Source organism: Telopea speciosissima, chromosome 10 (genome assembly GCF_018873765.1).
Source record: "Telopea speciosissima isolate NSW1024214 ecotype Mountain lineage chromosome 10, Tspe_v1, whole genome shotgun sequence".
NCBI lineage: Eukaryota > Viridiplantae > Streptophyta > Magnoliopsida > Proteales > Proteaceae > Telopea > Telopea speciosissima.
This window is the reverse complement of record NC_057925.1, coordinates 1,360,947-1,388,205: the sequence shown is the minus strand read 5'-3', so window position 1 is coordinate 1,388,205 and position 27,259 is coordinate 1,360,947. Positions and strand designations below refer to the sequence as shown.

The following is a 27,259-nucleotide window of genomic DNA, read 5'->3' as shown; positions in this document are numbered from 1 at the left end:
TTGAGTGTGATATCACATCAATGTTATCCTAGGGTGTTCCCCGCCAAAATAAGCGACGTGCTACACTATGACCTGAATGTAGTGAAAAGTGAGCAAGGGTTAGCAAGGGTGTCCCCTATAAGCGATGCGTCGCGTTGGCCCCGGATGTGGTGACAAGTAGGCAAGAATTCTTGCACCATGGAAGAGTGTGGATAAAGAAGCTAGTCCAAAGGCGTAGGATTAGGTCAAACTGGATCTTTAATGAGTAAGAGTCTAGAATTGATAGGTGTGATGAGGAGAAGAAGGATTAACATAGCCTCTATTCAAGAGACTAGATGGACGGGTTAAAAAGCTAAGGAGTTGGACGAATTTAAACTTTGGTATACGGGGGATAAAAGTAATAGAAGTGGAGTAGGCATAGTAGTGGATACAGATTTAAAGAATGGCGTGGTGGATTTCACAAGATTTGGAAATAGGATTATATCCATCAAGCTTGTGTTGGAGAAAGAGGTAGTCCATATAATTAGCACTTACGGACCCCAAGTAGGATTGGATGAAAGTAGCAAGTTACAATTTTGGGAACACATGGATGGATTAGTGCAAGCTCTTAGTTAAGGAGAAAAGATTATTATAGGGGGTGATTTGAATGGACATGTTGGGAGAGATTGTATAGGCTATGAAGGTGTACATGGAGGATATGGTTTTGGAGAGAGGAATGAGGAGGGAATCTCAGTTTTAGATTTTACGGCAGCTTATGATTTATCTATTGTAAACACTTACTTTGGAAAGAGAGGGAGCATTTAGTTACCTTCAAATGTGGGCATCATAGTAGCCAAAGAGATTTACTCCTAACTAGAAAGTCCGATAGATTGTTATGTAAAGACGGTAAGGTTTACCAGGGGAGAGCCTAACTACACAACATAGATTAGTGGTCATGGATATGTGCCTCATTACACAAAATCGTAAAAAAGGTGAGTTTATTTGCCCTAGGATAAGGTGGTGGAACTTAAAAAGAGATAACTTAAAATCATTTATTGATAAAACAGCCAAACAAGGAAAGTGGGACTATAAGGGAGATGCTAATACGAAGTGGAATGAGATGACTACTTGTATTAAGAAGCTTGCTACAGACATCCTAGACGAATCGAAAGGAAAACATCATTCCTCTAGGTAAACTTGGTGGTGAGATGATGAGGTTCAAACAACCCTTAAGATTAAGAAAGCTAGTTTTAAGACATGGCAAAGGACTCAGGATGTAGAGGATATAAAAATGTATAAATTTTCCAGAAATGAAGCTAAGAAGATTGTGGGAAAAGCAAAGGCGAAGAAATATGAAAGTCTTTATAACAATCTGAGCACAAAGGAAGGGGAAAAAGCTATCTATAAGATAGCTAAAAATAAGGGAAAGGAAGAGCAGAGTCTCAACCATGTTAGATGTATTAAAATTGAAGATAGTAAAATACTAATAAAAGATGAGGACATTAAGGAATGTTGGAAAGATTATTTCTATAGCCTACTAAATGGGGACATTTCGACTTTCAAGTAATAATGTCTCAGAAGACTGCAATATCCATCAAGATTATGGTGTCTAAAGTAAAAGAAGCTTTCAGGAGGATGAAAGTAGGTAAGGCACTAGGCCTAGATGAGGTCCCATTTAGGAGGATGAAAGTAGGCAAGGGGACTAGGCTCAGATGGGCCATGAGGTCCCAATAGAAGTGTGGAAGAGCTTAGGAATCTGTGGGTTATCTTGGCTAACCAAGCTGTTTTAATAAGATTATAAGCATAAGGAAAATGCTAGATGAATGGGCGAGAAGCATTGTGGTTCCGATTTACAAAAATAAAGGTGATATGCAGAGCAACAATAACTATAAAGGCATAAAACTAATGAGTCATACTATGAATGTATGGGAGAGGGATATTGAAACTCATCTGAGACAAGAAACTACTATTGCAGAGAACCAATTTGGTTTTTTGTTAGAAAGATCAACAACATAAGTTACTTACTTAGGAAACTCATGGAAAGATTTAGAGATTGCAAGAAGGATCTCCATATGATCTTTACTAACCTAGAAAAAGCTTATGAAAGAGTCCCCATAGACTCATGGAAAGATTTAGAGATTGCAAGAAGGATCTCCATATTATCTTTACTAACCTTGAAAAAGCTTATGAAAGAGTCCCCAGAGAGTTAATCTGCCAAGTACTAGAGAAGAGAAGTCTTCAAGTAAATATGTGGACATAATTAAAGATATATATGATGGTGTGGTGACTAGTGTAAGAACTGTGGGGGGTCAAGGTAGTGAATTCCCAATTATAATTGGGATACATCAAGGATCAGCTTTAAGCCCTTATTTGTTTGCGTTTAGAGACATTCAAGATGAAGTTCCTTGGTGTATGTTTTTTGCTGATGGTATTGTTTTGGTGGATGAGACAAAAGTAGGGATTAATGCCTAGTTGGAGTTATGGAGGTCAACCTTGGAATCAAAAGGTTTTAAGATAAATAGGACAAAGGTGTGTAACTTTATTTACACTAGGATGGATAATGTGGTGGTGAAAATTGATTAGACGGAGATTCTGCAAAGTGATTACTTTAGGTATTTGGGCTCAGTCATAAATAAAGAAGGTGATATAGAGGATAATGTTTCACAGAGAATTAAAATAGGAGGGATGAAGTGGAGAGGTGTGTGGAGTGTTGTGTGATCAATGCATTCCTTTCAATTTGAAAGGAAAATTGTGTAGGACAATCCCGACTATGATGTATGGTGCGGAATGTTTGGCAGTTAAGAGGCATCATGTAGATAAACTCAGTATAGCAAAGATGAGGATGTTGAGATGGATGTGTGTCAAAACTAGAAAGGAGGCCTTCACATGCTCCAGTACGGAGGAGTGATTCAATTCAGATTGAAGGAACTAAAAGAGTAAAGGGCAGACCTAATAGGAGAAGTGGTGAGGAAAGACATGCATAGCTTAGGCCTTGTATCAAGAATGATCTCGAATAGAGCTGATTGGAGGGCAAGGATCCAACCCCATTGAGTTGGGATAAGGCTGAGTTGTTGTTGTATTACATGGAAGCAAATTAGAACTTGAGTGTACAAAAAATATTTGTGTTCTAGTTTACAATAGAGGAGAAAAAAACCAAGTTGGGAGCATGGAACAAATTCAACAACGGAAAATGTTATTTATAGATGAACATATATCCAAAATTTCAATGTACATACACTAAGTGTATTATTAGCAACATAAATCTCATTAGGAACTTGATCGAAAGAGTGTGACAAGCTTATAAACAAGAAACAAGTTAAAACATGACTCTTAACATGTTGAATTCAGAGAGAGAGAGAGAGAGAGAGAAATTAAAAGTTTTAGAAATATAGCCTAATAAAACATGATTGTAACATCGATCCCAACATGGTAGTCATTACATGCACAAATGATTATTACTTAGTAAATTAGGACTAGCTCATATAGTTCAGTCTCACAAATTAATCTATAAGGGAAACTACAATAGTTTTTTACTTACCTAGCTAGAATAGTTACTCAAGCTCATAAGCATCAAATATCCTAGAACAGAATCACGATCGCTCCATTCTATTCAAACAATGATTAATATAAATGACTGGTTATACCAATACTATAGCCTTAAATAGAATAAATATTTGAACCTGTTACCTACTATAGAACGAAATACACATTTACGTATTCAATTAACGAAACTATTTACCAACTTCAAAAGCTGACTCGATGCAAATAATAGGTCATATTGCTGCTACCACATTTGACTACAAGAAGTTTAACAACAGCTAAATGGACATTCAAGTCATTTTATATGCAGGAGCAGCAATAATAGAAAGTTCAATGCAGACATCAACAGGCAAATGTACGCTGGATAAGGAGGGGAAACATGACAAAATATAACAAAAATTTATAGAAAATGATCATCGGGATTCACCTGGTTATATATGTGTCTTCAATAGTGTTGATTACTATCTGATCACCAGACCTAATGAAAGCAGGTACCTGGGGAATTAAGGGAACATATAAGGGGAAAACTGAAGAAACTATTCACCTTGATGCTGTTTAACAATTTCACATTTGACAGACACTTCCAATGTCGCAACATAAGGAAAAAAGCAATAGATAAGCATTCAATGAAATGAAGAGGCAAAACATATAACCATAAAAAGAATATTTACTTCCCATCAATCATCACAGACAAGGTTTCAAACATTTGTTTGGAGATTGAATGGGGGATGTGATAGGTTGGGCCATAGGGCACTGCTGCTGATGGATTCCAGATGTCAAAACTACTAGTTCATGAATAGGTGGAGGCAAAATTTCAGATCTTAATAAACTAAATAGATTAGGCCTTCGGAGATGGAATTTAGTTTGATCTCCAAAAGCTTTTGACATATAGCTCACGTGCCACGATTAGCTGTTTGGGCTGATCCCCCCCCCCCCTCCTACAAAAAAAAAAAAGGGTCTGGGCACTACAAGAAGATACACTCCTTTTCAAATCGGCCCACAAAGATGGGCATTCAGAAAGGTTCTCGAGATTATCAGTCTTCCGGGTGTGCAGGAAGGGAGTAATACAGAATAAGCCCTTCCCATGTGTCAAGTTGAATAAATCAATCCAGCCTAAACCAGAGAGATCAATCTGAGCCTTTGATTTCAGACTGCCAGATGCGGATTATACCCTGTATCACATTTTAATGCTTTTCTTTTATCTAAACAAGTAGTGTACTTCTGGTAAGGCATATTTGGTATCCTCCCCCCCCCCCCCAAAAAAAAAAAAACAAAAAAAAAAACTGTCTATCATCATCGATACACAAAGAAGAAATCCTAGGTAATGAATAATGAAATTAGTGTTTGATAATTTCAATAAAAATAGGGGCTGCACTAGAAATTTATGCTGAACGGAAATTAATATACATTTTCAGGGAAAGTGATAATTGATAAGTGATAATTGGGTATCTTTTGAGTATGGTTGCATATTTGACACTTGGATGTGTATTTTATGTAAATACAAATTGCTCTAACTTTCTTTCTTTTCTTTTTTTTGGATCTTTTGAAAAGCAATGCCCCACTTGTACACCTCACCCTGGGAATGGGAAGCCTTCCCTGAATACAATTGTAACACCTATCCCTCAACTAGATCAGGAGGTGTTACAAAGACAAATATCACCGGATTCCTTTATATCTTGATAAAAAGTTCCACTATCATGGTCATCTGAAAAGTCAAAAGGTAAGTGCATTCTGTCAAATACAATTGAAAAAAGGGTGCTTTAGCAAATGCACAAGGATAAATCACCCCATGCAGATTACCAAAACTTCCTCATCAATCATCTGCTCTTGGAACTTGTTGGCATAGGACATGATCAATAGTGGTGGAAATTTACCTGTGCCCAGTTTACATAGGCATTTCATTACATCCATTTATGTCTGATTCTTTCATTTTTTGCTTAAGGTTCATCTTTTTATGCAAATCGATCAGATCTAATGGATCTGATTGGCCTGCAGGTAATGGGCCCACTAACAGTATGAACTATGAAGAGATACTGATCTAACGGCCAGATATGGTCCAGATCTGATTTCAGATTTAACAGTCAGATTTTGATCTAATGATTGATACAGCCAAATCTGAATCTAGATCTAATAGTTCAAAAATAATAACAGAATTTTTTTTTTGGTGAATAAAGAATTCATTACCAAGAAGCCCCAAAAGGAGAAAAGAGGAAATACAAGAGAAAGAAAACAAAACAAGCAGCACCCAACTCTCAACAGAGTGGGACAAATGGTTGCAACAAAGTCAAAGGCAAGCCCGAGGAGACAACAATAAGCCTGTTCCTTAGAAATCTGGAACACTAAGACGAGGTAACACGTAGAGCTTAGAGCTAACATCAAAGTAGATGGAATTCTAGATCTTATCGAAGGAATAGGAGTTGGAGGTCTATCTGCGAAGTATAGTTATCAAGGTGTCGCCTAGACGGGTGCCTTGCCGTCTTGATGGTGTCGCCTTAATTTTGGACCCTCTAAAATGTCATGGTCACCTTGCCGCCTTGGTAACTATGCTGTGAAGATTGCGCTCCATCCAAATATGATTGAGAGTAGCACCAAGGATGAGCTAGCCGGCAAAATCACAGATTGACTTCCCAGCATAAGTCATATCCACCCAAATCCACTCCCTTGCAATAGGGAGAATTCTTCTATTATATTGCCAGAAAACCATATAATGGTTTACCTCAAATATAGCATTCAAAGAAGAGAACAGCCAGCAAACCAGAAGCTGGCAGTACTACAGAGAAGTGGAAAATAGAGTTGTAGAAAAATGTGGCACCACCTTTGCAACAGGGGTCTTGAAGGCTTGAAAGAGAGCCCTAGGGCGATTCCCATGGGCTATGTCCCACCTCCAACTGACGTCTGATGAGAGAGAGAAAATATGTTGAACCAAAGGGCTGCCAGTACCCCTGTTTTTCTTCTTTCTTCATCAGTCTGTCTTCAAAGCTTCAACTTTTCATTATCAAGTCTTCTAGTTGATGGGTGGAAAACTCAATCCACCCTTCTCTCAACCCAGCTTTGATACCAAGTTCAAATTAATAAAGGAAACAACAAGGGAGAAAAGAGGATGAAGGAAGAAGAAGAAGAAGCGGCAAACACTTGAGGAAAGAATCGATTTCTCACCCCTATATTTACTACTTGAGAATAGATATGTAAGATTACAAAAATACGCCCATGCTAACATGAGAATACCTAAGAAGGTCAAATACATGATTATTTACCGAAGTACCCATAATACCCTTACCACATGAGCTCTAACATGTTTAGCAAGTTCCCATAGAGTTTCCCTCTAACTGCTAATGAGAATGAATCAATCACAGTTTTAAATTACATAGAAACCTCTGTTAAATATTTTTTTGTATTGTTTTGGTAACTGTAGGATAGCAAGAAAAAGAAGGGAGGGGGAAAGATGACAATGAAGAAGCACATAAGCAATTAAGACATGATCAAAGTAGAATAACAGAAAGAGAAGAAAACTATATAAGATTTTACAATAATAACATACCAGTACAGTAAGCCCATTGTCCAGCAAAACCTTTTTGTACCTGTATTTTAACCAAGGTATTGATAAAAGTCATCAAACCAATAACCAAATAGTGACAGCTACAAACATGAAGCAAGTGACTATGCAGATGGATTCAGAAAGTAATTTGACACTAACAGTGAGGTGGACGAGCAAAAAAATCCTACACGAACGAACATTTAACAGTTTTGTACCGAGACTATCTTTGACCTCATTTTTGCTTTTCTGACGACTACGGTAATGTATTGCAGCTGCACACCATATATAATGCAATCCTGGGTCACAAAACCTTGCTTTTGGGTCGCTATGGGCCCACTAGTAAGATTAATATCTCAAATTAATGATTGAGTGACAAATCTGTAACTATATGGAAGTTTTGGACCCCTCTTGGGCAAGCGGCAAGATAACAAAATAAGGGACTAAATGGTAATTAAATCTAAAAGAGGGCCTTTTCTGGAATTCAAATAAGAAGGGGAATGAAATAAAATGGACTCGAAAAAGACAGGAGCTTTGGTGTAATAACAATAAATGTCTTTAAGGGTAATAATAAGAAGAGCACTTCTTCCTCATGATGGAAACAATAATGGTGGAGAGAAGATCTTCTTACGAATGAGAGATCTCTCTCGTATAACCTCTGATTGGACTGAAATTTCAGGAAGTTCCTATCCCACAGTCTTCTAAACCTCAAGGAATAGTCAGCCAAACCAGCCATCAGAGAACTGAAGAAATTTCCCTTCAATAAGGCCAGGTGGTAAAAGAGGAACCAGATCTGAGATTCAGTTTGAAACTCTCAGTTTATAAAGTCTGATGGTCGCAAAATTTGCAACTTGGATCGACCATATGACTCCCAAATTCTGAGAGAAAAAGGAAGAGTTAGGGGAGATCTATTCAATTATGTAGGGCCGTTACTGTCACTAGTTGCAGGAACAGAGAAGTAGCACTAAAACAGGAACTCCTATGTATCTACAAGAATAACCTCAAATAACTAAATAAGCCCCTACCAACCCCCTATTGGACCAGAATCTCGGTTTGGGCTGGGTTCGTCTCGGTCTGGGCTTCCAGATCGAGTCATGTCGGTCCAGCCAGGTACATGCAACTGCATCAATATATCAAGTGTTTATTTCAGTTAAATAGATGCATATACTAAAATTTAGCAAAAAGAGATACATATACTAAAAGGCTAGCAAATCAAGTGGTATATGAAACAACATTATGACACATACTGAGGCGTGGCTGTTATCCCTTTCATAGGATCTTGTGCTTCAGCAACAGTACATGTTACGCGACTTGGAACTGATGCAGACATCGGCTTTCCATCATAAAATTGCAAGGAAACTTTCATATCATCTGTTTCCAAATAAAAAAGAGAAATATCAGTTCATATTATTAAAAAATTTAAGGTTTAACCTACGAATGATATAACTTAAGTGTGACATTTGGCAGTGATGAGCTAGTGCTGTGAATATTATCACCAAGTTATGTGAAGGAGACACAATAAGTGAGAGTGTAGGAAAGATTTACAAAAGCAAGTTCTTTTGCAGAAATCTAATGAACATGCATGGGATATAGATTGGCCTAAGAACAATATAAAATAGAGGCATTTGACCCAAAAGTGCAATATCTGAAAAAAGGAATATAATCACCTGGAAGACTGGATGACATGAGAAAAACTCCAAGGGCTAATACCTATCAAGGTAGCCATATACAACTAGGGACGTAAACGGATCGAATTCGGCTCAAATAGTGCTATATCCGCATCCGCATCCGCATCCGATTAGCTTTCGGACGAATTCGGATAGTGCTAAACGGATACGGATTGGATATTTTATCCGTTTACATGTAAATATAGCTTTTCGGATAGTTATAGCCTATCCGTATCCGCATCTATTTATCTTTCGGACGGATTCGGATAGTGCTAAACGGATACGGAAACGGATTTCGGCGATTCATTTACACCCCTATATACAACAACAAAACCACCCTCAACCCTATTTGGAGTTTTGCACCTAATAATTTTTTTTGGAATTATCTAGCAGATGGTTAGTTTCTAGAGCAATCTTGAAGCATCCATTGTCGAGTTTTCAAGCACCCTTTTCAGGATACTGTATGTTCTCCATTCTAATGATTTTCACATCTATTATCCATTTCCTACAAGAAATTTTATGACTTAGTAAGAAAATCTCCTAAGCCCTTATCTGTTTGAGCTTATCATGGATGAATTAACCAAGAACATCCAAGACGAGTTACCGTGGTGTATGCTCTTCGCCGATGGTATCATTTTGGTGGGTGAGACAAAAGCAGGGATTAATGCTAAGTTAGATATGTGGAGATCAACCTTGGAAACAAGAGGCTTTAAGATTAGTAGATCAAAGATGGAATATATGAGGTGTAACTTTATTCACACTTTGATGGATGATGACATGGTGAAAATTGAGGAGAGAGAGATACCCTGGGGTCTATCATACACAAAGAAGGTGACATAGATGATGATGTTTCACAAAGAATTAAAGTGGGAAGAAGTGGATAGGTGCAACGACACATTCATATAAAGCTTAAAGGATAGTTCTACAGTTGTCCGACCTGCTATGATGTATGGGGCGGAATGTTGGGCAGTTAAGAAGTGTCATATAGTGAAGCTGTGTTGCAGAAATGAGGATGTTAAGATGGATGTGTGGCAAAAATAGAAAGGATAAAGTGAGGAGCGAACATATTAGAGCTGATGTGGGAGTTGCCCCGATCATTGACAAGCTCCGAGAATGTCATCTGAGGTGGTGTGGCCATGTGCAACGAATGCCTAAGGATGCCCCAGTAAGGAGGGTGATCTGATGCTGATCGAAGGATCTATTAGAGCTAGGGACAGGCCTAAAGTGACCATGGGTGAGGTTGTGAAGAAAGACATGCATAGTCTGGGTCTTGTGCCAGGTATGACCTCAGATAGAGCCTATTGGAGGGCAAGGATCCACGTTACCAACACCATGTAGCTGAGATTTTCCTGGTTTCCTGGCTATCCTCTTTCCTCTTACTTTCATTTTTCATTTTTCATTACTCACTTTTCTTATCCCATTTTTTCATTTTTACTCTTCATCCCTCTTACTTTCCTTTCTCTTTGTGAGGACCTCAGTTTTTCTCTACTTTGTTTTGAAAGGATCCATCTAGCCGACCCCATTTGGTAGGGATAAGGCTGAGTTGTTGTTGTTGTTGTTGTTGTAGTAAGGAAATCTCCTCCATTGCTTATATGTTCCATATTTGGAGATTTTGCCTCTAACAATGGAGAATTTCACAGCCACCTAAGTGTCAATATCTATTTCATCCTTGGTATATGTCTTTTCCTTTTAAAAACGTTCATGATTATAAGATTCACCAGAAATTCTAAATGAGACTAAACATAAAATGATCATTTTCCTAGACCGATGCCTTCCATTATTTTGGAAATAAGAAAACAAATGCTTTGTGATGTTTCTGTGTTCATAGAAACTGTGATTGAGGCTAAAAGCACAATATCTCTTTAGCCTCATAAAGAATTTCCTAAATAAGCTTTATAAATACATGAGGGAACAACAGCTCATATAGATGTCCCATCTCCATCAATCTACAGCTGATCTCCCCCTTTAGTCTCACGTTAGAGATTGGTCAGCCAAGTTTGAGTCCAATCTGATTTTGTCACATGAGAACGAAGGAAAAGAACCACTAGTCTTTGAACAATTTTGGACCTTTGTAAATGCAAGAGAGAAAATGCAATGCATGCGTTGAATTAGGGCATCAAATTTGACACGTGACTAATGCATGGTGTCCTCTTCCCATTAGATTGTTTGGATTACCACCATAGTTGTCACGGTGTCTAGGCGACCCAAGGCGTTGGAGTCTTGGAGAGGGTCCAAATTCAAGGCGTCCAAGGCACCCGCCTAGGCGCCCAAGGTGACCAAGGCGCCTGGACGCCTAGGTGACGCCTTGACAACTATGATTACCACTTAGCATTGCATGTGGCAAAAATGGGCGAGGGAACTAACTGCTCTATCTACACTGGCTCACCTGCTTCCTTTTGCCTCAAAATTTGTAGATCACTTCAATTGCTTTTGCAAACCACAACCTGACCATCCAAAACCAAGGAGACTGGGTCAATATTGAAGCCAATCAGTAGTTTGATGACTAGCCTTCCTTTTAAAACCATGAGTTTTCCTTTTGCGCTATGGCACAGGTGTTGACTCTTTGATTGCTTACTTTCCATGAAAGAGCCTCATACTTCAGCATGTCAGGAAGTTTCCAATACATTGGAAGAATGGAAATGTTTGGCATGAGGACGGGTGTGGTGACCCACAAAAAAAAATTTGGGGGAAGAACACCCCTTAGGACACAATGATCAAACCAGTTTATCCCACTCAATGGGGTACACAAAAACATCTTCCAAGTAGACAATAAGATCAGTCACTTCTAATAACTCAACCTCCCATATCTATCTGATGTAGGTCGAACTATGAGGAAAAAAGACCAAAACACTGTTCATGGTACTGTTCACGTGAATAGTGTCACAGCCCATATTTGCCTTGGGTGTGGATGCTTTTTAGAAGATCTTGTGGGCCCATCAAGTGGAGAAAGATTCTATCCTAATGCTGCCATAGTTTAGTTTCTATTTTCAGTTTTTGAAAGTATATTTTATAACATTTAGGTAGCTTCTAATTTCAGTTTGTTACTATTTTTGTTTTTAGGAGTCTCAATTTTGATGTATGGCAGCTAGATTTATAGGAAGTTCCTATTTTGGTTGCAAGCTATTTTGTAGCAAACACTTTCTATTTTGGGCTCAACCCTTGAGTCTATATAACGTAATGCCCATAGAGGCCTCCAATGGTTGAAGATTGAAGAAAATAGAGAGCTATGGCTTGAAGCTGTGAGAGATAGTGGCCGTGGGATGCAGCAACGGTGAGAGGCAGTGGCTGTGGGATGCAGCAACAGTGAGGCCGTGAGTGAGAAACCCTGGACTGAGAGAGTCCCCTATCCCCCTTCCATATCCCCTTCTTCTTCTTCCATACCCTTTTATGTTCTTCTTTCATGTGTTAACAGAAAAGGAGAGAGAAAAAAAATTCAGTTATTTAATTTTCTTCTCCCTTATTTTATTGATCCTGCTGCAATTGATCTCCCACTGGTTTTTCCCTGGTTCGAGTTGCATTTCTATCCCCTAAACCTGAAGTCCTCACCTCTCCTTGCCTGGAGGTAGAAACACATTAGTTAGGATAAGGACTTCTCTTTGATCCTATGAGAGAAATAAAATCAAGGATATCTTCCAGAAACCTTAATCTATTCTCTATACCAGATCATATCTCAGAAGTCTACTGACTCAAGGAAGAATCCTCTTCTTAATACTCTTCCAAAGACCCAAGCATAACTCTATCCACTGCATGTGAGTCGCACCCACTGTCAAGAATTCCGGCCCGCAACAAGATCCAATGATTCTATGACACAAGCTGTGTATCTTTACGGCAAAGCCGCAAAGCCATTTAAAAAGAACGATAATCATAAATTGAAGTATTCAAAAATAAAAGTACCTGTAAGATATGCAGCAGCCTTTCCAAACAAGTCCTTGTCTACTTCAATTTGCTCAAATGTTTTAGGCCTGATTAAAATCATAGAGAGAATGCAAATTAGTTACTTTGCAAATGCACACATTTCCCACAGCAATATTACAAAGGTTCATAATCAAGGAGAATAAAACATTTGCACCCAAAAGACTCACTCCATTAACATAACTGAGTGACCTTCAGTATACAAAAATGTGAAAGATTTCTCCTCAACAAAAACTCCTGCAACACATCACAAAAAGTGAATAAGTCATCAAAAGGAGAGATTGTTTAAAGAGTTCAGGTTTGCTTATGATTTGAACCATACCAAAAAAAAGTGCATCTGTAGTCAAAAGGAAAGGTTAGTTTCAGTTCAGGTTTCACTCATGAACTGAATCATAAGCTGGTAAGGCCAACCTACAGATCTTAGGGGAAAAAAGGAAAGAATATTTGGATCAAGCTGTAAACGGACCAGGAAATGGGAGCCTTTAGAGTTTAGATAGTTTATGAATCTGACGGTTTGTAACATGCTGGAGTGAATGGCAATGAGGGAAATGAAGGGTCGGTGCTGGAGTGCATCACAATAAGGGAAACGAAGGGTCAGACATGACACAACATGGATACGAATAGCCATATGGTCTATATACATGTTGGTTTACAAACGTACGTTTGACATGAAGTAACATTTTTTCTGTTTTATCTTCAATTATGTTGATCGGGTATAACTATTAGTCACATACCCAACGTAAAATATGAACAAATTATTGTTAGAATTTAAAAAGCATACCGGATCATAATAATACGAACACATTAGAGTGCCTATTTTCAAATTGCAATTTCATAATTTCATTTGCATGTTTTCTAAACATTTTCATTATTGAAAAGCAATATAAAAACCTTCTAAATCATTAACCTGCTTGGTAACTTAGAAATTGGATATTATTGTTACGTATAACGTGTCCATTAACCCAAACTCAGCAGGCAGATCGATATTTGCCCAAATCCATATATTGAAAAGTTTTAACAGTTCGATGGATCTGACACCTAGACAAATGTCCATGTTCGATAGTTGTACATGGATCCATGTAACAAAGGGTTTGATTGAAATAATAGAGCCAGAGAGCAAAATAGAATCATTGAAAGTTTGTCATGATATCATCTGCAAGTATGCTTTTGATTACATGACCAGTAGTATGGAAAGAAGGTCTTCTATAATTGAAAATTGATGGAAACTGGCTAAGCATTCACTTCCTTCCTTCTTCAGCTCTTAGTGGAATGATTTTCTATCATTCAAGATAATGATTGGATACAATAATACGCACCACTAAGCCAAATACATTGCCTAAATGATGGTAAGACCTGACCTGTGTTGCTAATGGACCAAATGGCTACAGGAAATATTAAGTGTTTGGAGGTAACCAACAGTTTCAGCAGAGTGTTTGATGCCAACACAAGATATTTCAGGGATTACAATGAATTATATAAGTTTTCTCCCTTTCTATCCTTGCATTGTGGGTGGACTGCACTTTTAGGGGCACAGACGCACAGCCATATTCTATCACATGCACCAACTCACTGGTCATCATTTAATATCAGACAGACCAGCGGATTAGGACCAAATGTACAACCTGCCCAATACCCAACCAATTAAGGAGTAATTACCTATACTGACACCTTTAGCCAAAAGATAGACAAAAATAGCTTAATTGACTGATTAGCCAAAACAAATTAAAGACCGATAACTGAACAACCAAGTATTTACCAGTCTTGGCTTTGAGGATCAATTTATGAACTCGGACAGTTTCGGTCCTGGCCCTCAAAGGTGAAGGACAGATTAAGCCCAACCGAACCGACCAAAATAGACCAGACCTACCAGTTTGACACCCCTGAATAATGTTATTACTTATGTGGATTCCCATTCAGAACTACAAGTCTACAAGTATACAAATAACTTAATTCCAAAAATATAAGATATCTTAAACAATGTAGATCATAGACAAGATGATCCAGTTGAAGGGAACTAAGTCCATTACACAATCACCAACACAGAAAAGGAAATCTCCAATTCATGACTCCTTTAATTGTTAGTGTAAAAATCCTCAAGCTTAAAGAACAGAGCTCAAGATCCATACTTTCAATAGCCTCATCTGTCCGAAATCTTTCAGTTATTTTGTTTCCACTATCAACATCACGGAGCTCCACCTGCAACATCAAGGATCCAATCAATGGTACATCTACAACAAACACAATTTTTATCAACAAACAACTAATTCGCATCTGGAAACCATGTTAAATCATCAGATGGCAATGTAATTCACAAAAGTTCATGAATGAGAAACAAAACCAGATCAAGTAAATGATAGAATGATTGACACTCAGTGTCAACAAACAATTAATTCACATCTGGAAACCATTAAAGCATTAGATTCACAGACTTGAATCATTTGTAAATCCATTATATGTTGACTAAAATTCAGTTTTCAGGAGGGGGAATGGGAATTGATAATCAACCTGTATTGTCGCTCCTCCTCTTCCATGCTGTGTGTGTTGTGCTTTCAGCACCTAAGACCAGATTCTATATCAAATGACATCATCATAACATAATGAAATAACAAAAGTCAACCACTATCTCTGTTTACAGCCTACCATACAAGATGCCATTACCTGGTAAATACGGTCTGAAGTGAATACGCCCACAAGGATTGAGAAACAAACGCATATTGTTGTTAGTGAATGTTAAGGTGAAAATTCAGACTAGATAAGGTGGTAAAGTGTGACCAACCTTTTCTTTGTACGACATTCCCGGGTCTGACCTGCACCAAATTCAGAAGAAATCATAGACTATGTGTGTGTGTAGAGAGAGAGAGAGAGATGGGTATTGCTTTTCCATGATAGAACACTATATAGGGAATGATGGGATCTCATGATTCACCTCAATAACATTAATTTGTGTTGCTTGGAACCACAAACCATGCCTAGCTTTCTGCTTTCTATCGCAACCATTGAATATTTCTCTTTCCAGATTGCAAAAACAATGAATTTGGTTCTCCTTAAAGTTGTAAGATAGAATTCCAGCCTCTAACCATTGTGTTAAGAGTTTGTAATTCAAACTGTCGTGATAAGAATCAAACAACTCCGAATTCAACTATTAAAACTTGTTTTCATTCTTAACCGTAGCACTAGAGAATTGAGTCCACTATTATAGATCTTAGTATTCCAGTCTCTCATAACATAAGTTCTGAACCAATGAAAAATTAAATGGAATGAAATAACAAACTGAAGAGAAACGTACATCAGTACCGAGAACTTTGGCACCTCGGTTCTGAACGGCCGACCAAGGAGTGATGAGGAACCTGAGTGGAAAGAGTCTATCCGGCGTGCCCGCAGAGTGTTGTGACGCTATGTGAAGAGTTCTGAAGGCACCAAGAGAATAACTGGAGCAAGAAGAAGACGCGGCGAAGAGTGACTTGAAAACTCGTCGTCTGATAGCTTGCATTTTCTTCTTTCTCTTTTTGACTGGAAAACTGATCGCCAACCGAAAGTTGGAGGTCGGAGAGCGTGTTCAGCCGGCGGCGCAATCGCACAATTCGCTCGATCCTTTCTTCCACAGTTTCTCGCCTACTTTTCATCACCAGGGACACTTGCGTCTTACCAGCTTAGATGACACAGATCTCCCCATTTGCAGGGATTCTATATATGTACAAAAATACCCTCATCATACTCTCTCTCTCTCTCTCTCTCTCTCTCTCTCTCAACAACAAACTCAGTCTTTTCCCAACTGAATGAGGTCACAACATGGAGGAATGAACAATGGGAACTTGTAAGTGAGAGTAAGAGAGAAGAAGCATAGCCCATCACGAGAATCTCAGCTAAATGCGGTTGGCTAAATGGCTCGTTGGCCCTTCAATATGCTCTATCCAACGTCATACTTGGGGCAAGGCCTAGCCTATGTCTAGCGGCCTAATCTAGTCACTTTGTGATATCTCTTTCTCCTCAATTTCACCATGTCATTATCTATCATAGTGTGACTAAAGTTACACATTATATATTTTGTTTTTTATTTATTAATCATAAAACCTCTTTTTCTAAGGTAGATCTCCATAGCTCTAACTTAGAGTTAATCTCTGTTTTTATCCGCGTCTTGAATATTTTTAGTTAAACCATTCATAATAAGCGAAAACAAATAAGGACTTAAGGCTGATCCATGATGTAACAAGCCTCCCACAGATCTAACACTACAAAAATCGAACCCGATCGTTACGAATAAACTATAGTCTCAATCATAATTAATAAATATGTATATTATATGCGTATAATACATAGATCCCAACGTTTAACTCAAAAAAGCGTTTTTCCCATATAAATGCTCGGATATGAATTTATGCGTGTTTTTTAAGTTTTAAAGTATTATACATATATTTTACGGTTTTATTTAAAAGAAATTAATTAAACTCAATCTAATGATCTAATCTAACTCACGAATGATGGAAGTCACTAAAAAAAGGAAAATTATCAACGCCAACCTCCTATATTTGCCTATATTCTAAGACACACCCACTAACTACCATATTATCAACGTCACCTCTTGCTTTACAGACCTCCTACCGTTAGTTAAGAGCTATTAAGTGATGACATCAACAACTTAATATTTTTTAAAAGATAATTTTGCCCTTCTTAATTGCCTAAGTATCAAATCTATCCTTTTAATTAAAACACCCACAAACCCTTCTTCTTCCTTACACTCAGCCGACCACTAACAAAAAAACCTCATCATTATCCAACTTAATATTTTTTAAAAGATAATTTTGCCCTGCTTAATTGCCTAAGTACCTAATCTATCCTTTTAATTAAAACACCCACAAACCCTTCTTCTTCCTTCCACTCAGCCGACCGCTAACAAAAAAAACTCATCATTATCGAACTCCCGTCCTTTTCATGCCTTCCTCTCCTCTTACCTAGCAACTCATTGACTGAACTCTTCAAACCCAAATCCTATCTCTGATTCTACCAACAATCTATTCCATTTTCTCATTTCTTTCCTCTGAAACTGATCTCACCATTCCATCTCTTATTCACTCTGTTTTAGTCACTTTCTTCCTCCCATTAACCCTTTTCTTTAGCTCTGAACAATACAATCGTCTGAACCAGTGAAGGCTTGCTCAAAACAAAAATCCATGATGACCATTGGAGTTCGATCACAGGGCCTAATCCCACTAGAGTTTGATCGAAAGCAACCATAGGAGTGATCAAAGTGCAACTGTTGCTGTAGTTCAGGAGCGGAGACCACTTTCTATTTATTTATTTATTTTTGTTTCAGGGATTCGGATTACTGAGTTAAGAGTAAAAGAGAAGGATAATTATGTAAAGCGAGGAGACATGGTAACATTTAACAACCCATTTCCAGTGGTAACCCATCTCAGCCTCTCAGGTGTGATCGATGAAACTCATGCAATAGGAATTCAATCAAAGTAAAAAGTTAAGGGATAAATTCCTAACTTCTAACCCTACCGAATGCAAGAGATGGCAACCCCAATAAAGGTCAATATAAACTGATATTTTATTTTGCAATAACATATGGCAGTAGGAAAATATCAGATCTGAACTGTACTAGAACTTCCAGGTCTTGCAAGCCCTCGAACTGAGGTTCAGTATAATGAGTATCGATTGAAACCCCCAAGTGTGAGACTGAAATGGGTGAACACCAGAAGTGATTGATCCTCAATGTGAAGAGCTGAATGGTCACCAGAAAACAAAGCATGTAAGGTAGTTTCTGAAAACTAGCAGTCGATCAAAGAGTTAGGAAGGGTAAGGGGGAAAGAAAGAAGGGTTGGGGTATGTTTTCAGGAGGTTTGGGTGGTGGGGGCCAGCATGGTGGTGGGTTGGATTGCAGTAGGGGGTAGGGGCGGGTGGATGGTTTGAAGAAGAAGAAGAAGAAGAGGAGGAGGGGGCCGGTATGGTGGTTGGAGTTGCAACAGGGTGCAAGGCTGGTGGGGTGGTTTGGGTGTGGTTGCAGCAAGGAGAAGAGAGAGAAGCTATTGCGTGCTGGTGGTATTATCTTATTTCCTCTTTTTATCTTTTAAGTGAGATAAGAAAGAGAGATTAGCAGAGCTTGGAAAAAAACAAGGGATAATGTTCTCTGTGTCGCAGTGCAGTCTGCGCCCAAGCACATGCGTAGTCTGTGCAAGAGAACAGGGTGGTCATTACGCTCATCCCCATGTACATGGGTGTAAGCTGCGCTGCGGCACAGAGAACGGTGCCCCAAAAAAAAAGAAAAATAATCGATAAAAGGTTTGATTTTTGGTCAAAGGAATTTCTAAGGTTAACACCGTTAAAAAATGAGTAATGGCTGATATTATGGTAGTCACTGGGTTTGTTTTAAAATATAGGCAAACGTCAGGGGTGGCCTGATAATTTCCTTGAAAAAATCCCCAAACTCTTGTCCCTGTCTCGCGGATACCAAACCTAGACCCTTTCTTCTTCGTCTCCGTTCCCATTAATTTTAGGCCGGCGACTGAAAAAATCCCCAAACCCTCGGCCCCTTTCTTCTTCGTCTCCATTCTCCGCCTCCGTTCCTCGGCGATTGCCGCGAAGTGCGAAGTGCGACCTCACAATACCGGAATACCCCCTGTGGCAGTCGGCGATTGCAGCGGCAGATTCACCATCTCTGTTCAATTCGGCCAACGAGAATTTAGCTACTGTGTAAGTTTTCTCTATGTGTGTGACTGTGTCTCTCTCTCCTCTATAAATTATCTGAGTTTTGTATCCTTACAGAGATGCTTTATTTGCTTCCTGAATCTTAAAATTGAGCTGAGGTGCTAACTCCATTAGACCAACGAATACTCGGAGCACCTCAATGCATATGATTTCCTTTGTTTCTCTGAGAAGTTAGCTTGTAAGAAACAAAATACATGGAGGTCGATGCTGTCATGCTGCCTTGGAGAGATGAGAAGTCACCGGCTCCTTGAAGAGAGAACATCATCCAAAATGGTGCCTTAGGAGTCTCTAGATGTGGACTGCCCTTCTATGAGGAAGGAGGGTCGATAAATAGAACAGAGCTACAAGTATAATGTTACCATCTTTGCAATGACCCTTTCCTAGTCAAGGTTGATGATTCATAATTTAAAAGCCTCACACATACATAGTGATTAAGAAAAAGTGGCCGCCTATCTCCTTGTCTTCTTACCCTGAGTATGGAAGTTTTGTGCCAATATTACTGAGAAAGGTTAAAACCTTGAACCTTCATAAAGGAATTAGGGTGGATGAACAATCTGTTAACATTTCCCATTTATTCTTTGTAGCTGGCTGTTTTATTTCTATACTAATGGTTATGGTTTTCGGGATTTTAGCTGGTAATAGCGAGGAAGGATTGGAGCGTCTTGTGCACACTGAAATTATTAGAATTGATCTTTGTCTTCATTCCTCCATTTTTCTCAAACTAATCAAATTTCCGGTTACATATTATTGTGTTTATTAGGTGTACATACCTGTTGCATAATGAATATATGCCCGTATTTTTGCTCCCAGATTTTTACAGAGCGACTGTATTAAACACATACCGTATCATTGCCGTACGTGTTTTATTGCGCCAGATTTTTGAAAAGTATTATTGCCTTATGGTCTCTTTAATTGCCGTACGCATCCATACTCGTATTATTGCTATTCCTGAACTTACTAACTATGGTCTCAATATAATTTATTCCAGTTTCAAAAATAATCCCCAAAATGTTATACGCAGCCTCATGTACTTCAGTTAAGAGTTATACAGGAGACCTGTTGTCAGTTTCAAATTGAGGCAACACAATTCTCCATTCTCTTTTCCTTTCTTCTCTAGGATGATGGTATGCGGGTTGCATCTTTGTTTATCTGCTCGTGGTGATGATATACCTAATCTCAATCTCTGCTGGTAAGACTTTATAAACTAATGATTATAACACTAATAGTTGTTCGTTTTCTTCTTCATCTTCCCTTTAATGGCCGCCATGGCCGTGGCATCTTCTGTTCATTCACTTCTGGTATCGCACCGAACGATGTTTCCAATTCCAATGATCCAAGAAATGAGCTGGATGCTTGTATCAGATTCCTACGTGAGAATCCCCATTGCCAGGGTCCAGAAGCGTTTTCACTTTTCAAGCGTGCCATTGATTCTGGATTCAATCCCTCTGCTTCGTCCTGTAATTCTCTTATCGATGCACTCATGAAGTATAGAGAGTATGATCTGGCTATTTCCGCATATAAATGGATGACCCATATGGAAAATTTTCCAAATTACCGGTCATTAAATGGGTTAATGGACTGCTTCATCTATGCCCAGAAGCCCAAATTCACCTTTGGAGTCATAGGGTTAGTCTTAAAGTTGGGTTACACCATAAACATTTTCCGCTTGAACCTTATGCTGAAGGAATTGTGCCGGGCCGGCGAGGTCCTCTGGGCGATGGAGCTGTTTCATGAAATTGGGAGAATTGTGATATCTCCGGGTGTGGTTTCTTATAATACTATCATCAATGGGCTTTGCAAGGCAAACAAATTGGAAGAAGCTCTGGAGTTGCGGGTTGAAATGGAGGCAAAGAACTGTTGCCCTGATGTGGCTACATACAGCATTCTCATGAATGGTCTCTGTAAGGAGGGTAGAGTGGCAGTGGGTTTGTTAAACGAGATGCATAAGAAGGGTCTCGATGCAGATGTTGTTGTGTACAGTACACTTATAAATGGCCTTTGTCGGAAGGGAAATGTCAGTAAGGGTAAGGAGCTGTTTCAGGACATGTTGGATAAAGGAATTTCTCCAAATGTAGTTACTTATACTTGCTTGGTGCATGGGCTTAGCAAGATGGGGCACTGGGAAGAGGCCACAGCAATGTTTAGTTTCATGATTGAATCTGGGACAGGTCCAAATGTTGTTACATATACTGGTATGATTGTTGGCCTATGCAAAGATGGGAAAGCTACTGAAGCTATGAAATTGATGGCTTTGATGATGGAAAAGGGTGAAGAACCCAACATTGTAACGTATAATGGCTTAATCAATGGACTATGCAAAGAGGGCATGGTGTCTAATGCGTTGAATTTTTTGGATACGATGATACAAAGGGGGGCAGTACTCGACGTAGTGACTTATAATACATTGATTGGGGGGCTTTGTAATACTGGGAAGGTTGATGAGGCGGTAGAGCTACTCAATAAGATGGTCGAAGGTGTGTACAATGTTGAGCCGGACACTATGAATTTTAACACTCTGATCCAGGGACTTTGCAATGAAGGTCGTTTTGATGAGGCCCGGGAGATTCATCAGAAGATGGTTAAGGAGAAGAACCTCAGTAATTTGGTCACTTACACCATGCTAATAGGTGGGTCTTTAAAGGCACAAAAGGCCGACAAGGCTATGGAGCTTTGGCAAGAGATGCTTGGCATGGGATTTGTTCCAGACGCCTTCACCTATAGTATCATGATAGATGGATTCTGCAAGATGGGAATGATTGGGTCTGTAAATGGACTTCTTTCTGAAATGAAAGCTCGGGGGCATTGTCCAACTCTGTTTGATTACAACACATTGATGGCATCTTTGTGCAAGGAGGGTAATCTAGAGAATGCAATGAGTTTGTTTCAAGAAATGAGGGATTCAAAATGTGAACCCGATATGATCTCATTTAATATTATTATTGATGGAACACTTAGAGCTGGGGATTTTCAAGCAGCGAAGGAATTACTTGAGGAAATGCTTCAAAGGGGTTTGGCTCCGGATATAATAACTTTCTCCACATTAATTAATTGGTTTTCGAAGGCGGGGCTGATGGATGAGGCTAAAAGTCTATTCAAGACCATGACTGCCCGTGGCCTGTCGCCTGATGCCATTGTATATGACTCATTATTATATGGTTTTAGCGTGAAGGGTGAAAAAGATGAAGTCATCAGTTTACTTCATCAAATGGAAGCCACAGATGTCGCTCTTGACATGGGACTAATTTCTACTATTTTGAAATGCCTTTGTATGGGTGAAGAAAATCCCAAGATCATGGAATTATTTCCTACTTTTTCACTTGGTGCATCAAAAGAAGTAAGTATCTCATGCCATGAGTTGTTGATGAGACTCCATAAATTGCAACCAAGGCTTCAAGTACAGCATGCTTGATATTTTTGAACCCTCTGGTGATAAGAGATGCATGCGATTGCTATGTTGCTTCTTGTGTGTTAATTGTTTAGGTAAATAACTTCACTTGCATTTCTTTTAATTCCCTTTGTATTTGGCAGGCTTTAACATGTTCTATGTATTATTTTTCACAGAATAACTTGATGGTTCCTTAGAAGGATCATTGCTGGATTGTAGAAGAAACACTGACCCCAGGATATGGTGAGATTTCAGAGTTATGGTACACACGCACACACATGCTTATCATATTCGCTCTTCTTAATAAGCATGTCAACATGTTTATGCACCCTTACTTTAACAAACAATTGCGTTTGCAAACTTTCCTACCTATTTCTGTCAGATACAACTGGGAGAAAAAGGGGGAGGGGGGAAGAAAAGGCCTGACATTTGTAGCCAGTGCTCCTTCACATGCATGTTCACACTTCACACACATGCACACTTACACCCTTGACTTAGTATGAGAGATCAAGACAGGACTCATTCGTACACATGTATAGATATTCAAGCATATATGATTTTGTCTATAAAGGACTCGATAAGGTCAATTATGAGAATCTGGTCCACATTGGTCAGCATGTACCACTTGTGCATGATTGACCAGAACATACCCATCAATAGAATTCACTCTTGTTATGTGTGTGTGTGTGTGTGTCCACCCCACCCCCTCTCACATTTGTATCTATCTATCAATCAGATGAAGAGTGTTTGGAGAATATTAATCTGTAGCTACAATAGCAAATGCCAAAACATGTATGATTTCGTTAGTTGATAAGAGTGCCCATAAGAGGACAGTTATGCTGCTCTTAATGGGTGATAATGTGGCGTACTATAGATAACACCATATAAAGGCTTTTACCACTGGGCCAGGAATCAATGACATATTGACACCCATCTCTCGTAGCTGGAGTCACACTTTAGAAGCTGTAGGTGAACAAAGTGTTCACCAATCAGAACAAACTCACTCTCTCCGCCTCTCCTTTTTTTTAATTAGAATTACCCTCTCGTTGCCTCTCCATTTTGTTAACCAGTCCACAGCTGTCCAAGCCCACACCTAAAGTAGTGGGTGCTAATATATGTATCAAAGGGGGTATTTGGTGGGTTGTGGTACAGACATGATTCAATATCTTGACAATTGAATTTTGTGGTATGAAGTTAGGTAAAGCAATGGATATAGAATGGTGGTAAAGAATCGTGGGTATCAGTCCTCATCAAATTAAATTTGTTCTGATCTCATGAAAATAAATGCAGGTATATCGGATGATTCTTCAAACGATTTTTTTTTAGTAAGAATTATTCTTCAATTGATTACTGTGCTATTTAACAACTAAACAAATTCTTTGCTGGTTTGTCCAAAAAAGAGCTACAAGAATAAAATACAAAAAAAATAAATGCTAAGCACCACCTGTTTCTTCTAGACCCATGGAGGGTTAGAATTTACCCTATCATGTGTCATGATTTCACACTAAAACTTATGGACAATTCAAAGAATCTAGCATTAAATTTTCTCAGGGTTTTAAAATATTTTCTGGGTGTGTTGCATGGGGTCTTACTACCACATATTCATTTATTATTTTCCATTTGTGCATGTACTGTATTTACAGTTTCTCTTATACGGGCATGTTTAGAGGAACAATTGTTACTCGTTCCTTTTTTTTCTTTTTTGCAAATGTTGCTTGTAGTCTATTAAACTTTTATAGATTATTATGTCAAATAAATACTTTTAAGAATTGATGACGATGTTGTTATGTTGGTACATCCTTAAGGAATTTGAGGGAATCCAATGCATTACTTAAAGTCGGATAATGTCCTACTTGATGACACACAGAGACTGTCTAACCTTATAAAGCAGCATACAACTCGAGTAAACTCACTAAGCATTATCCAACTATTTGGGGTTTTGTATCGCATCATATGGCTCACTTAATCTTTTGTGCAGCTTTGTCAATTGTGCCTTTTCTCAATAAAGTATATATATGAAGGTAAGTGTGAAATCATAGATATTTCTCATCAGCAAAAACTTTTTCCCATCTTAAAGAATATATCTTAAGTTGTACACCTTTCCTTTAAATTGCTATCTGTTTCTTCTTCTCCACTGTCTTCTTGTCATTTATTCTTTCATGACTTGCATCATTTGCTGGGTTGAAATTTTTTTTATCCTGCATATTTTGAGAACTATTTTTATACAATCAGTGAAAATTATTCAGTTTTAAGTTCTTACAGAGCTTAACTAGATGTTGAACCACTTTTTTATTAGGCAAATATTCTCTTCCCAACCACCATTTCGTTTATATATAGGTAAATATATTGTATATATAACCAGTTTAGTTGCGCTTCAAGATTTTGTTTTGTTGACATGTTGTCCATGTCTTGATTGTGTTAACTTTGGCTGAAACAAATATTTAAAGCTTTGAGAAATGATTGAAAAAAAAAACTTCAGACAGTTTGGTTTAATGTCTTAAAAACAAGAGAAAATGTTCAGTTTATGGTGGGCCATGCCATTGAGCTTAGAAGATTGCTTTTTGAGTTGGTTTAGTACAGTTACAGTTCATATAAAAAGAAAAAAGTTTAATTAGTTTAACGACCTTTTTCTCGGGGGTGGAGGGATAGATAACGATGATGTTTACTAGAAGAGCAAGGAATATAGTAGTACTTGACTTAACTTCCCTTGATTCTTTAAGCTCAATTACTGATCCAGACAACTACGGCAGTAAAATGCCTTTCTGTACTCTATTGTATTTCCCCTTTTAAGTTGTTATAGGCTACTTAGAGACTGATATATGTTCCTTGCATATGTCAAATACAATGTGAAGCTTGGCCTTATTGAAGCAGGATTCTTTTATAATAGCTCCCTATGTTCTTATTAAAGATGCACTAATACAACCTCTTAATGAAGCGAAGACTACAGCAAGGTTTCTTTTCTATGGCTTGTGTGGCTCTGAACACCAATTTTTATTTATTTATTTCTTCTCTTGGTGGTGGCAGTATCATTTGCATGCTAAAAAAAATGGGCACAGTGGATGTTATGATTTTGTTGACTTAGAAGAATTAGTCCATAAAGCTTGTCAGAGACCTGCTTTAGATTTACCCACTTCAAATCCAAACTGTTTGGCTGATTGATCATATTGGATAATCACAATCTTTTATGTGATGGTTTGATTATCTGCTTGGGCTAATTTTTTTGTTGGGATATGTAATTGTGACTGTGTAGTGATTTTTCAACTGACAAACTAGGACACGTTTGGTAACAGGTTGAAAAATTTGCGGCCTACCTATGTTGAAGATGACATGGATACGTTCACGAGGATAATTTTTTGTGGGCAAAGTAGTTTGCCCAGTTGGCCAGTTGTAAGGCCTGTATTATCAACTGGTGGGGTCCTTCTGGTCAGCCAGTGATGTGGCATAGGTTTACTCCTGGCCTCAGAATGGTGCATGAAATGAACCAGAAGGTACTGTAATTTTAAGAGGAAAGCTCACAGATGTACTGCAGAATGAACATGCATCAGTGTGTACACTACTCTTAAGATCATATGGCAGGAATAATTGGGCTCATGTCTTGTCATTTTAATACTACATGCAAAGTGCAAACCAAGTCATATGCACTGTTGCATTTGGAGATTGTGAGTATATGGAATAGCAACCCCCTTGCAAGCTTTATTGGCTATGATTTTGCTCAGATGTTGTAGGATATAGCTAATGAAGTAAAAGGTGTATATCACATTGAAACTCTTATAAAGCAAATCTCATAAAATTTTTAAGTTAACTTGCAACCCACTTGGTAATTCTAGTACAAGAGAATGATGGCATGTTGGTTTATAATGCAGAAACTCTTGATATCAAAAGTTGAATTACTTAGGGTGGTGTAACATAGTACAATGTTGCAGTTACACATTGCCAGGGTGGTGTAACATAGAACAATGTTGCAGTTACACATTGCCAGCACCAAGCTGCTTGGTCCTTTTCATTCCAATTAATGACTCTCAGTTGTGGTGATTATTGGTAAATGATTAAAATCATGCAAGTATATTACATATGTCTACTGTCTCATGTAGGTCTGACACAATGGTTGGGGAAGAGATGCCTCCCAATTAGTTTAGATTGATGGAATTTTTAAATCCCATGTTTTTAGGCTATGTGCCCAATAGAGTAGGACTAAATTTAGATTTAGGTGACAGTCTAGATTCCCAAGTTGAGCCTTTGTGGCATTAGAATGATGGTTTTCTTTACTGTTTTGACTTACATTATAGTTAGTTGCCTGCTTGCAGGTAGGTTGTTTACATTTAAGAAGATTTATGGTGTAATTGTCCTGTAGGCCCATAAGATGCTTCAAGAAAATTTAAAAAAAATACTTGCGGGTAGGAAATAGGTTGTACTGTTGTAGCTAACTGTATTTTTCAATGTTTCATGTTTAAAACTTTGTGAAGTTGTTTGAAGTAGGTTGCAAGTACTGATGGCAAATTTATTTATTTATTTATTTTTGGAAAAGGACTAATCAAATGTCATTGGATCTATATGAAA

General features: G+C 38.3%; 2 protein-coding genes across 3 annotated transcripts in view; one reads left to right on the top strand and one right to left on the bottom strand.

Moving 5' to 3' along the window:
- Positions 1-16,194, bottom strand: part of LOC122643912 (elongation factor P) — a 47,719-nt gene extending 31,525 nt beyond the window's left edge. The window contains exons 1-10 of one of the 2 annotated variants that reach the window (XM_043837485.1): positions 15,896-16,194; positions 15,386-15,416; positions 15,268-15,281; positions 15,115-15,165; positions 14,736-14,805; positions 12,780-12,846; positions 12,592-12,659; positions 8,278-8,401; positions 7,037-7,076; positions 3,926-3,993 (exon numbers count right to left, since the gene is read on the bottom strand). In XM_043837485.1, the coding sequence (XP_043693420.1) occupies positions 3,926-3,993; positions 7,037-7,076; positions 8,278-8,401; positions 12,592-12,659; positions 12,780-12,846; positions 14,736-14,805; positions 15,115-15,165; positions 15,268-15,281; positions 15,386-15,416; positions 15,896-16,099 (737 nt within the window). In that variant the 5' untranslated portion in view covers positions 16,100-16,194. The remainder of the gene's footprint in view (positions 1-3,925; positions 3,994-7,036; positions 7,077-8,277; positions 8,402-12,591; positions 12,660-12,779; positions 12,847-14,735; positions 14,806-15,114; positions 15,166-15,267; positions 15,282-15,385; positions 15,417-15,895) is intronic. The other variant, XM_043837484.1, reaches the window with a different exon arrangement.
- Positions 16,195-20,461: 4,267 nt separating this feature from the next.
- LOC122641334 (pentatricopeptide repeat-containing protein At4g28010-like) lies at positions 20,462-22,969 on the top strand. Its single transcript, XM_043834544.1, has one exon. It carries the CDS (start codon positions 20,525-20,527, stop codon positions 22,724-22,726), a length of 2,202 nt encoding a protein of 733 aa, XP_043690479.1. The 5' UTR covers positions 20,462-20,524; the 3' UTR covers positions 22,727-22,969.
- Positions 22,970-27,259: the final 4,290 nt, after the last annotated feature.

Coding starts and splice junctions, on each gene's coding strand:
- LOC122641334 (XM_043834544.1), top strand. CDS start 20,525: ATGATTATAACACTAATAGTTGTTCGTTTTCTTCTTCATCTTCCCTTT.